General features: G+C 43.8%; 6 protein-coding genes across 10 annotated transcripts in view; 4 read left to right on the top strand and 2 right to left on the bottom strand.

Moving 5' to 3' along the window:
• LOC126557269 (ATP-dependent Clp protease ATP-binding subunit clpX-like, mitochondrial) overlaps positions 1–12193 on the bottom strand; it is a 399590-nt gene that overhangs the window by 152723 nt on the left and 234674 nt on the right. The gene's annotated exons all lie outside the window — the stretch shown is intronic.
• LOC126559393 (60S ribosomal protein L32) overlaps positions 1–12193 on the top strand; it is a 173357-nt gene that overhangs the window by 52008 nt on the left and 109156 nt on the right. The window lies entirely within an intron of this gene.
• Positions 1–12193, top strand: part of LOC126558330 (actin-related protein 1) — a 309926-nt gene that overhangs the window by 229413 nt on the left and 68320 nt on the right. The window lies entirely within an intron of this gene.
• LOC126559498 (cytochrome c oxidase assembly protein COX16 homolog, mitochondrial) overlaps positions 1–12193 on the bottom strand; it is a 163800-nt gene that overhangs the window by 98808 nt on the left and 52799 nt on the right. The window lies entirely within an intron of this gene.
• The window catches only part of LOC126557178 (uncharacterized), a 422959-nt gene that overhangs the window by 389807 nt on the left and 20959 nt on the right, over positions 1–12193 (top strand). The window lies entirely within an intron of this gene.
• Positions 1–12193, top strand: part of LOC126557096 (serine/threonine-protein kinase Pak) — a 38154-nt gene that overhangs the window by 25491 nt on the left and 470 nt on the right. The window contains exons 3-6 of one of the 2 annotated variants that reach the window (XM_050212751.1): positions 1777–1948; positions 8387–8655; positions 10501–10744; positions 11354–12141. In XM_050212751.1, the coding sequence (XP_050068708.1) occupies positions 1777–1948; positions 8387–8655; positions 10501–10744; positions 11354–12141 (1473 nt within the window). Of the gene's footprint in view, positions 1–1776; positions 1949–8386; positions 8656–10500; positions 10745–10915; positions 12142–12193 lie in introns of both variants that reach the window. The other variant, XM_050212750.1, reaches the window with a different exon arrangement.

Below are 12193 nucleotides of genomic sequence, written 5' to 3'. Positions count from 1 at the left end.
GGCCCATGCTCCAAGTTTGTATACAAGAAGCAATCCAAGCTTTAAATAAAATGACTTCTGCTATCAATCCGTCACGATATATTTACGCACTCCTTGTACAAATAACAAACAGCTAAGCTCTTATCCCTACTAGGAGAATTATTGAGGCCAAAAAGAGGACTTAGAATTAGCATGAATCAACTTGTCCTTCCCAAAGATAAGGAAGGATTAAACCTTTTGATACCAAGCTCAAAGCTACCGTCATTGTTAGTCAACAGAAACCTGAAAGAACTGCAATGCGTGCAATTGTAAAAAAAAAACAAGTCCAGCAGTTGGAATTGAACAAACTATGGCAAAATATTCACTCCAATCAATGCACCTCAACACAGAAAATCTCCGTACTGTTGACGAGTAAACGAGGAAATGAATACCCAAGTACGCAAATTCTATTGGTGGAAATTATCGAATCCTTGAATATTAAACTTCCCTCGGTTAAGGAACTAATCATACCAGAATTGAAAGGCATTAATAAGAAGAATGGCACGAAGATGAGTCTGTTCATAAATTACATTGATTTAATAGAAAAAAACATGAAAAAAAAACGAATAACAAACAGACAGAAGCTAGGTAATATTTGATAAGTTTTAACAAAAAAAGGTCCTTAATCGAGTACATAACTTAATCAAGATGGAATAGAAAACCAAATTTTAGATGGTCTGGAACATTTCTTCGGCATATGTTGGATAAGAATTGAGAAACGTGTCTATTACACAGCAAACATCGCAACTTCCACACCTCCGGGCAACAGTTTTGCAATCAATAAACAAACAGAAAACACACTCAAGCTTGCACACATCATACACACGGAACGCTATCAAATAGAGAAGAAACATCGAAACGTTTTGTGGGCGCGTGTGCGCGTGACGATTACAAATTAATCTTCACAAGCACCCCATTCGCGATTGGAAGGCTTCTTCATGCTCTCGACCGGCGGCCGCCTTCGAGCCATCCTGTGCCACACCGTCGATCCCCGGGAAGAAATGCTATTTCCCGTAGGTTGAGCCTCTTACGTTTCAGTCATTACGCAAAAGCTCTTTCTCTGCAAAAGGTCGAACGAGAAGAGAAACAAAACACACAAGAGGCCCTTTTTGATGGTGGATGGTTTAGTAATTGGAATCATTAGTTAACCTTTGGCAAAGATGTGATTCAAGTCAGCTTTCCATGCTCGTCTTTAAAGGCTGTTAGCTGTATCGAGGGATAAAAATTTCCGTTCGCTTGTGGCATTTGATTTTTACACATTTTTACATATTGCGAGACATTTGAAGGGTCGATTATCGGTTAACACACACCAGTTGGTGTCGCATGAATTTGTTTTGCATTACAGTTTAATGTTGTAAATCTTTCGGGTCATGGAGAAAAATAAAAACTCTTTCCTAACTGTTAAATGTTTAGCTGCGAATGATGCAATTGATGGACGTTGTTTTTGGATACATTATTGTCGGCTAGCGCTCATTCATCCGCACGATAAAGCTGCTGCTGCTCGCTGCAACACACGTTTTCTATTCGCTCGAAGCGTAGCTTTTTTTGCATCTCGTGCTCCAATTCTTGCTAGAAGTTTTATTTTTAGACAAATGTGGGTTTTATTTAGAACATTGTGGGTTCCCATAAATCACCTACCACACGCTCTCTGTGTCACTCGTGACGATTACTCGTGTGCGGCTTCCCCATTGATAACTACTAATTGAAGCATGTGTTTTCTCTTTCTCCCTTTCGCTACACATCCACTCCCACCCGCAGGGTATGCCAGAGCAATGGGCGCTGATGTTGAAGAACTCGAACATTAGCAAGCAGGAGCAGAAGAAAAATCCTCAAGCCGTGCTGGACGTGCTAAACTTCTTCGACAACAGCAGCAAGCAGCGACCGAGCTCGAAATATATGACCCATGGACTGCACACAACAACACACTCGGGTAAGTGTCCGGCGTCAGCTTCAAAGCTCGATAAGGCTTCGAAAAACAACAATATTGATACAAGATGACAAGTTATCAAGATGAAAGGGATCGCTATTACTTACTTATTTTTTTTTTAAGCTTATCACATTAACTCTGGGTGGTGACGATTATCTTGCAAAAGAGGAAAACAATTTTAAGCTCCCGCGATCGTGAGTGAAAACAAACACCCCCTCCATGTTGCGACTGCTGCCGATATTTGTAAAAGCGATGGAAAAGTTGAACCAAACGAAACGCTTCGAACTTTGGCACCACCTGTTGCTGTAGAACACTGAAGCATCATAGTCGTCCTCCGGCCCCTGCTCACAGCCAGTCGGGAATTTACTCTATCATTTAATCGAATCGATAGAAGAAAACTTTAACCCATTAATTTGCATAAGCGTTTGGTTGCGGGAAAATCGCTATAATCATCAACCTTGCTGTTTGGATGATGTTTTTTGTTTTGCACGATTTCGCCATCGCTTCACCAAAAAAAAGTGGATGGAAAGAGGAGGAGGACACATTTATTTGGTCTGGTTCCAAAACCAAAAACAACAACTACACTGCTGCATCAAATTGTCTGCCGCTCAATCGTCACAAAAGAAAACTCGTTGGCCATTATTGTGCTTTGGTGCCAGGAGCTTTGCCAGCGGTACAGTCGCGTGTTTCTACCAATATTTCAACTCGTTCTCCCAAACCGATGAGCAAACCCGGAGGCAAAATTCCACCCAAAACGAGGAAAAATAAATCTGCACTGTGTTGTTTGTTTCGAGGACTGAAATTCTTCAATTAAAACGATAAACCCTTCCCGTTCCGCCAGATGGTAAAGAGGTGGAGGTGGGGTTTTTTTTTTATTTTGTAAAGTGAAATTGTTTTCTTGCTTTCAATTGCTTTTTTTTTAAGTTCACTTTTTCTCTTTTTTCTGTCCCCTGATGGTGTTAGCTTTTTTGGCCGATTTTTAATCGATGTTAGTGATGAGAAAAAAGAATCGGAAACGATACCAAATTTTTGCAATTTTCATGCAAAAATTCGAGTTCGTGTTTTGTTTTCCGTGTAATTTTTCTCCTCCAATTTTCCTATTGAGCATTATTTTGTTTGAATTATTGTTGTACAAAGTGCGTTTGGAACTCTGGAACGTTTTATCACATTTTGATTTTTCTTTCCAATTTTCATATTGTTCCAGTTAAACAGCTATTCCCATGCCAGCGGATTGCGCAATGCCGTTTTTTTTTTTGGTGAAAGCGATTTTCCGTTTACATCGCATATAAACGATCACCAAATTTATTACACTATTCCCCCCCGTTAGCCCTTTCTCTCAGCTGCTGTTGTCTGTGTCGATCATCTAAATGCTCTAAGGTTTTTCATACGCCAATCCTAAATGTGTTTTTGGTTCAATTTTTTGCAAATTCATGCTCTTCACACGTCATCGTTCGCAATGTTCGCCATCGAGGATCATCGAGGGTTCAGTGTCGATGCTAACCTCTAGATATAGTTGGTTGGTTGGGCTAAATGAGATTGCATTATTTCATCTCCCCCGTTCGTTTAAGGACCGGAACGAAAGTGGTACAACAAATTGTACTACAAATTTAACAACACTTGCTTCCTTTCTTCAAATGTCAACTCCATCGTAGTTCATTTTCAATCGTTCGGTTTACAACGAAAAGCATAACACTCGTTAAATAGCAACACACACAGAGAGTGTGTGTGTTGCATAATTGGTGCAGCATAGCACACAACGAACGAATAGAAAGAAGGTGGCCGCTACTATTTTGCAAACAAACCATTTGACATATTACTTTCTCCCCCATTAGAATGGTTTACCTTCAAATGGCTGTGAAATGGGGGAGTTTTAGTCGCATATTGCCAATCACGCTAACGCCCTCACGACAAACGTCCACGATAAGCGATCGAAGCTAAGGATTACGGCACGACCCAACTGCTACTCTCCCATAGGGAGGGGAAGGTCATCGAACACCAGACATTCTTGCTGCAGCGGGTGGTTGGTTTTTAAATAGCTGCCAAAGAAATTTTGCCATTGGTTCCATTTTCATGAATACTTTACCCGCTTTTTGGGTGGAAGGTAAATGTTGATGATTAAGCCATTTTGTGCTGTAATGCCATGGCAAATGTGCCAAGCATAATTTGCCGGTGGATTTATTTACTTACTGTGCACTGTGTTGTTGTGGTGTTATTTTTATCATCGTGTTTAGCATTACACGAATTTATTGCCAATGTAGCGAGCGATTAATGTTTATATAGTCACGAATGTTATTGGATTATTTACTTCATGGTACGTTAGCTAGTGTTTTAAATATTTTACTGAATTGTTTATTTATTCATTGATTATTATCAGGGCTATTATAAATAAATTCTTGCGTATTTTTTCAAATTTGAAAGCTTTATTATGAAGAATTGATAACACTTTCCATTTCCAAAGTATTTTTGATTATTACTGTTTTCTATCTTTTTGGCAAATTACGGATTAGGAATCCGTATCAAGAAAAAAGAGGGCTCTTTGGACGCTTTGGACGAAATTGGAGAAGTGCTACTTCTCCAATTTCTGATTCTCTTTGACAATCACAAGCCGCTCTGGCGCCTTTCTTGAATATTCTGCCTGGGTTGCGATGATGATCCTTTGGCTTCAGTTCGTACTGCATCCCCAATATCCTAGCTTGCGGATCATCTCCAAGTTTTAAGACGCTGGCAAATGACTGACTGAGTTACCTCAAACGCCTTTACAAATTCGTCTTTCATTTGCGAAGGATCTTCAACGAGCGTTGCCTTGAAGGTCCTCTATCTTCATAGTTCAAGGAATATTCGAGGCTACTCTTCGTCCTCCGAAGGATAACTACTACCTGCTGATAGAGCATGGTCACCATAAACTTCCACTAATATGAAGCAGAAGAATAATTTGCGACGCGCTTACTTAAAAAACCGCACTAACTTATTTATATTCCTGATAATTAAAATACAAAGGTGCAATTCAGTGTCGTCTACGCCGCTTGTGATGACTAAATTGTATAAAAATATGAAGAGGTATTTCCTCATTATTCTTTGCCTTATGCCGGATATATTCGATTGAATTCTGCCGAATGGTTCTAAAGTTGTCCTCTCTATGTCTGCGGTATGGTTCTGAAGTTGTCCTCTCTATGTCTGCTAAGGGATTGGCGCCTCTTTGGAGCATCGTGCCGTGGAGACTAACAATTGGCTCCCAAGAAAACCGTATGTTGTTGCGGATACTCTGTGGTGTTCGCTGCACCATATAGTTGCTGGCATTTGGATGTTATGGATGGCGGCCCCACCATCGACAGAACGCATGAGTCCGAAAGCCACTACAACTTTGTGAAGCTACAGTAGCAGCAAACTCACGCATTTCGCCAACAATAAAGCCGAAAGCTACAACTACACAATTGGTTCAGTGATCTACTGTGACGCCTGCAAAACGCAAGGAGCCACAGCAACCTTGTAAGGTTACTGCAGAATCGAGCCCAGGCATTCCGCCAACGACAAGGTCACCCCACTTACGACTTTAGATCTCCTAAACCAATTTTTATCGATTCTAGGGCCGAAATAGCGACCAGGCGCATGTTGATGCCACCGTTGCGAACGTGTAACAAACAAAAAGCAAATAAACATAATAAACTACAATCAACTGAAGGACGATACCCATCTCTTTGGCGAAGTTAAACAGAATTCGCGCACATTCGTAGTCGTTCTGTCCGAGGATATTGAGCATTGGCAACGCCGGAGATCTTCCTGATGCCCGAAAAAAAGTTGGATGGTCTGTCCTCACTCCGGGAGGACGGTCCGGATTTTTACTATTCCAAATTCAAAATTGCTAGTTCCCGAAAACGCTCTTTTTCTCACCATTGTTGATCATCTGCTGATTTGAGTTTGAATATTTTGTTTATCGTAGAAAAATTTTAAACGAAAAGAAAACTCAACCACTCCACTCGCTGCACTGTGTTTCATGATTATAGATTGCTCCAAACAAGACAATTGTGTGTGGCGCGCGCGCTAATAAGCTTAACCACCTTCCGGTACAATCGCCCCAATATTTCACGCCCACGATCCAATATTTTCCCCAACCGCTCCTCTCATGGAAGAGCAAGAGTGAAACAACAGGACAAAACAACAGTATAATATGACAAGTAGAAAGTCGCGCATTCATTGCCGTTTTGAAGATCTCCGTAACGAGCGACCCGACTAAGCGTGCGAACCAACACGCTTTATTTCAAGCATAAAATGTATTAAGACATTGTATTAAGCTCCAAAAATGGTGTGTGTGTCTGTCTTACCTTCCGGTGGCTGCGGGCTTTTGTTCGTGCATGCAACGAAACGATCCGACCGGAGGGGGTGGCCTTTTAAATGGCCATTCTTTGAGTTTGTCGTCGTCCTACCAAGTGCGGGCGACGCTCTGACATTGTGGGTGGGATTGTGGTAGGTTTTTGGACGGTTTTTTTCCCCCTCTTACTGCCGTGTTGCGTGCGTACCGTGTTTCTTATGCCGTTCCGCTGCAAATTTAAGTGAAAGGGATTTCACTTTCGTGGAGAGCAGCAGCTCGTGCAATATTTTGCATTTCATTCATCATTTACTTCTCACCCGCAGCTGTGCAGCTGTGGTGGTGACGATGCTGGGGAATGCAAATTCTCACGAGGCAAACAAAAGTGACAATAAAAACAACGAGGTGACGAAAATGAAAGAGCTAACAGCATTTGGTTTTAAGTGGATTTTGGATGGGTTGTTGTCGGACAATATTTTTGACGGATGAAGCGATGAAGCTTTTTCGTTCGGAAGTGTATTTAACATATTTCATAATATATTGTTAAACGCAGTGAAAATGTGTATCAACTTAGATAATCTGTAAGATGTCTCTTTCGATAGCGCTACTAACAAGGAACAGCATCATTTCCCAATTATTGCATTTTAATTGTTTTGCATCATAATGGCAATAATTACCCACCGGAGGAAAATCAAAACACCGCCGAGTGGTGGTACTTACACCGCAGCACATTAGCTGCAACTGCTGATGTACAGCTAGACGAAGGTGAAGGGCAGCTCCTTCCTTCCGGTGGAATCACATGGAAAAGCCAATTAACGCTACTCAACAACATAATGCTTCGCGACCGTTCACCACACCGCCGCAACCGCCGGATGATGGACGGCGCCGGAGTTCATCGTGTCAGTAAAAATGTGGTCCTCCTGTGCATTGTGTAATTTTAACTTTCTTCACACGCGCACACAAGGTTTTAGTGTCAATTAATGATGATGGAATATCACACATTAGGACACAATCGAAAGAGAGAATTGGAAGATCAATGTCAATTGGACGGTTAAAGGGTGGAATGTGAAATCCAATATACTCGATATTGGACGCCCGGAAGCAAACAAATCATCAGCAAAGGTTTGCCTTTCTATTTGCTGCCGGACCTCATCTTAACACCGAACCAGACCTATTCTCTCACTTTTTTGTTTCTAGAATGGATTTTTTTGTTTAATTTTGCCTTAGTTCTAGGTATCACATTGGTCGACAGTCCGTCTCCGAATTCTCCGGCAGACACACCTTTTCTTTCTCATCCGACCCCGTATTTATGAAGTTCATCAATTAACAGAGATTCGTACTGTGCTGATGATAGGGAGTGTGAGATTTTTTTTCTCTCTCTCTCTCTCTCTCTCTCTCTCTCTGTGTGTTACCACACTGTGTTCCTGTGCGACTATTTCGTATTGTGACAGAAATCACGTCCCCCGGGGGGGTAGTGGACATGGCGCTTAGTTCAAATTAATTGAGTTATTCAACTGGCGGGTCTGTTCGACCGGTCCTTTCTTTCCTTCCTTTTTCTCTCGATCGATGATGCCAGGTTTGTTGGCGAAGAGGGGAAGAGAACGGGATGGGAACTTGACTCAATTAAACCAAGCGCAAAGGGACAGTTGTCGCGACGGCCATAAACTCACCATCCGATATCACTTTCGAATGCCGAATGCGGTGGTGGTGGTCAATCGATAGCTTCTTCCAATTGTACACTAGTGCAGATTATTGAAACGATGGTGGCAATTTTGGTTGTAATTTCCCAACACCTTTAGCAAATGGAACCGGTGTAGGCTGTTACTGATCAGGGATGGGATGGGAGGGGAGTTATGTTTAGATTATGTTCGTCCGTTGCATAATTCGCCCTCGTGGTGTTGCGCAAGAATGGTTGAATTGTTTTCCCCGGGAACTGGCTAACCGGCCAAGATTAGATTTTATTTCGAACGAACTAAAAGGCATGAGTCTGAAGATGATTTAAGCCACCAATCGTTCTCAGACAATTCCAGTGTTGCTGTTTATGATCCCTTTCTTCATCTCACCATTAAATGTAAAAAAAAATCTCCAGTAGCAGTGGCGGGAGTGGGTTAGATTTCGTTATTAATGCTCAACTGCAGCATCGTCCATAGGGTCGTCGCTGAGCCGGGTAAGCAGCAGCAGTCCGAGCAGCACGCCAACCGACTCCGAATCGCACGGTGGCCCTGGAGCGCAAATCATCTCGAGCAGCCATTCGCAGGCGTACAGCCTTGGCCTGTCATCGCACAATTCGGCCGGCGATCATGACAGCGATGAGCTGGGCGTGCTCAGTGGCAGCGCTAGCGGAAGCATCAGCGGCAACGGCATTCCACCACCCATCGCCAGCCGCCCGGAACGGACCAAATCAATCGTAAGTAAAAATGCGTTTTCATGTACAACTTTCGTGGAAAGTTTATTTCGTCCCGTAACCGTATTTTCCGTAATGTATTTCCATAAGTTTGCTTTTTTCCCAAAGAAGAGCATCAGGCTGCATTGTTGGGCGAAGCATAAAAGCACACAAGGAAATTCCCGTCCGTCTAGCGCCAACATATGGTCCCTCAAATTAGATCTTTCACAAGCTTATGCAAAATTATGTAAATGAACCGTGTTGGGTTTCTGGCTGGTAATTCTAAAGTCAAGCCTTTTTCCATTTTTGTTCACCGTACAGAATTTGTAGGTTCTTCACAGTAGATTGGCATTTGTTTGAGAATAAAAAATCGATTTAAATAACAACAAGAATTCAATTCCTTGTAAAGAGTTCTTCTCGCAATAAGAAGAATCTTCTGAGAGTCACAATCCCTACGAGAAGATAATGAACCCTTAAATGAAATAAATTGTAAAGCAATAACGAAGCATCACTCTCACATCCTCTCCAAGAGGAGTCTAGAAAATCTTCGACGAAAATCAATTCGCTAAGGTCTCTTACAAGCCATGTGATGCCCTCCGTAAGAGCCATCTCTCATCCAGTCTTGTCAGGATGCGCCGGTAGAGTATAAATACAGCAATCGACGGTGAGCTAGGGTACTTATTGGCATTCGCAGCCGAACCAGTCACGAAAATTCAGACAAGTGCGCACTGCCCAGTCCGTCCCTGCCAGGTAATTTGTTTACCAGTCAACCAAATCGGCTTATGACAAGGTGCTCAAAGTTCTGAATTTATTTCTCTCTTTCGAATGATCAGGTAAAGGTTCGAGTGTTTTTTTTTTTTTTTTTGCAAACAATCTTTATTTTAGCGCTAGCTTGTTCAGTTCCGGTGGTGAGATAATCAACACATAATACCCAACAGCGGAAGTGAAATTGATAATTTATAAATGGCATTTTTCCCCAAAATTTAATCGCTTGTGAAATGCAGACATTATCACTAGCAGAAGAGGCCCTCTAGTTCTGGAATTCCCCATGGTTGTTTTCATTCATCCGTTTCCACTATTACCGTGCTGTGTGTAGCCATGCTATAGCTAGCTTCCCTGCCTGCCTGTAACCTTGACGAGCGCAGATATCACTACCCGTGCGACCGTACACATCATCTTCCACCTTCTTAGGGATTGTGTTTATGGCGATCCTCCCTCGAAGCTATGCCGATTGTAAAATATTTGCTGCCCACACACTGCCGCCAAACATTGAACCATGCACCCGTGGTACGTGTTTTTCTTTCGGGCCATTCCTGCGGACTATATTAGCGTGGAGCAAAGCTACAGGAATGCGGATATGTCGGAATAGGAATAGAGTGATAGCAAAGAGGGAAAGCAAGAAGGAAAGGGTCACTGCAAAAAGGGCAATTGCAAAAGCGACCTTAAAGGTTAGGATTTCTCTATTTTGGAACTACTTTTTTTTTCACCTCAGAATGGTTCTTCAAACTCAGTCGCACGTCTTTGATCGTCGTGGATGCACGCACCTTGGCGTGTGCGTCCGAAATGTGATTTTCCTATCATCTACAGTACGTAGTGGTTTTGTTTTTATTTTTCAAGTGGTTAAGAAATATTCACTTCCTCGGTTAAGATCACATCAGGAAGCGGTATCATAATGTTTCAGGAGATCTATAACATCTATCAGGAAACGTTCCGTCGTTCCGTGTCCAGTATAATCGATCGGCTTTCGTTGTTGCTGTTGGTGAGAAAGCTTTTCTCTGTGTATCATCGTGGTGGAATTTCTATTGCAGTGATCTTTTACTTGTTGTCTACTTTATTTATGTTAACCTTTTTTTCGCTCACCCCTTACAGTATACACGCCCGATCGATGATCCGATCTCACCGCCAATACCTCCGCATTTGAGTGCTGGTGCGACACACCAATCGTTGGCTAGTGCCGGGTCCGTTCGCAGTCCAACGCAGTTCGACAAGAACAAGAACTCGGTCAACGCAGCGTCCGCACAAACGATCAGCAGCCTTGCAGTGGGTACCGCCGTGACAGCAGTCCCGAGTCAACAGCTGCCTCAGCATTTACACCACCATCATCAACACCAAGGTAACATCATGTCCCTAGCTTCTGCTTTCGACCATTTCGCTTCAATGCCACTAACCGAACTACCACTACTACAATTATCGCAACTTCAACCGCCAAACCAACAACAACCACCACCAACTTCGCCAACAACTAACAACCAACTAACAACAATTACCACATTAACGCAAACAGTAAACAATATACCGACTACGGCGGTCCGTCCCGCGATCGTTGCCCCGCTGGCACGTTCCGACGACGACGATCCCGACGACTACTTGGACGATCTTGCATCGGAGCTCACTGATGACGCACCACCAACCGACGCTAACGATGACCAACCGCTTCGGCCTACCTCGGCCACAACGCCGGAAACGAAACCATCACCTGAAGCGGCTGGCGCGACGGACGACGATGCGCCACAGCAGCAGGTTGCCACCATCACGACAACAACGACTCCTCCTTCCATTACTTCTACTACTAGCATTATTTGTTTTGCGACTACTGCATCGCTTTCCGCTACTACTACCACTACTACTACTACCGTTACTACAGCAGGGGCAGTCCCTCTCGGGGCCGTTTCCGGTCTTAATCAAACCACACTCAATCATACGTCGTCCTCCAACCTTACAGCTGGAAACAATGGTCTCAGCATCGATAACACCACAGGTCCTTCGGTGGTTGCTGCCGCCGCCGCCGCGGCAGGCACAGTTCCCGCACCGAACAACATTAACAACGGTACCAACCTCAACAACAGCAGCACGACGACGACTACGGCGGCTCCGGGCGCCACAACGCAGCAGCGAGCCGCCAACCTGAAGAAGAAGAAAATGTCCGACGAAGAGATCCTGGAAAAATTGCGCACGATCGTGAGCGTTGGCGACCCGAAGCGAAAGTACAACAAGATGGAAAAGATCGGTCAGGGCGCATCCGGTACAGTGTACACCGCGATCGAAAGCTCGACCGGCATGGAGGTAGCGATCAAGCAGATGAACCTCAGCCAGCAACCGAAGAAGGAGCTGATCATAAACGAAATTCTGGTCATGCGGGAGAACAAGCACCCGAACGTGGTCAACTACCTGGACAGCTACCTCGTGTCGGAGGAGCTGTGGGTGGTGATGGAGTATCTGCCCGGCGGTTCGCTGACGGACGTCGTGACGGAGACGTGCATGGACGAGGGTCAGATAGCGGCAGTGTGTCGGGAGGTGCTGCAGGCGCTCGAGTTTCTCCACAGCAATCAGGTCATACATCGGGACATCAAGAGCGACAACATACTGTTGGGTCTGGATGGGAGTGTAAAGTTGACCGATTTTGGCTTCTGTGCTCAGATCTCACCGGAACAATCGAAGCGCACGACGATGGTCGGTACACCGTACTGGATGGCACCGGAAGTGGTCACTCGAAAGCAATATGGACCGAAGGTGAGATTAAAAAAGGATACATTTTTGGTAAGGGGGAACGAATCCATATGTA

The sequence above is a fragment of the Anopheles maculipalpis genome, chromosome 2RL, assembly GCF_943734695.1.
Source record: "Anopheles maculipalpis chromosome 2RL, idAnoMacuDA_375_x, whole genome shotgun sequence".
Taxonomy (NCBI): Eukaryota; Metazoa; Arthropoda; class Insecta; order Diptera; family Culicidae; genus Anopheles; species Anopheles maculipalpis.
The sequence above is the reverse complement of the archived record's forward strand: the minus strand, read 5'-3'. Positions and strand labels throughout refer to the sequence as shown.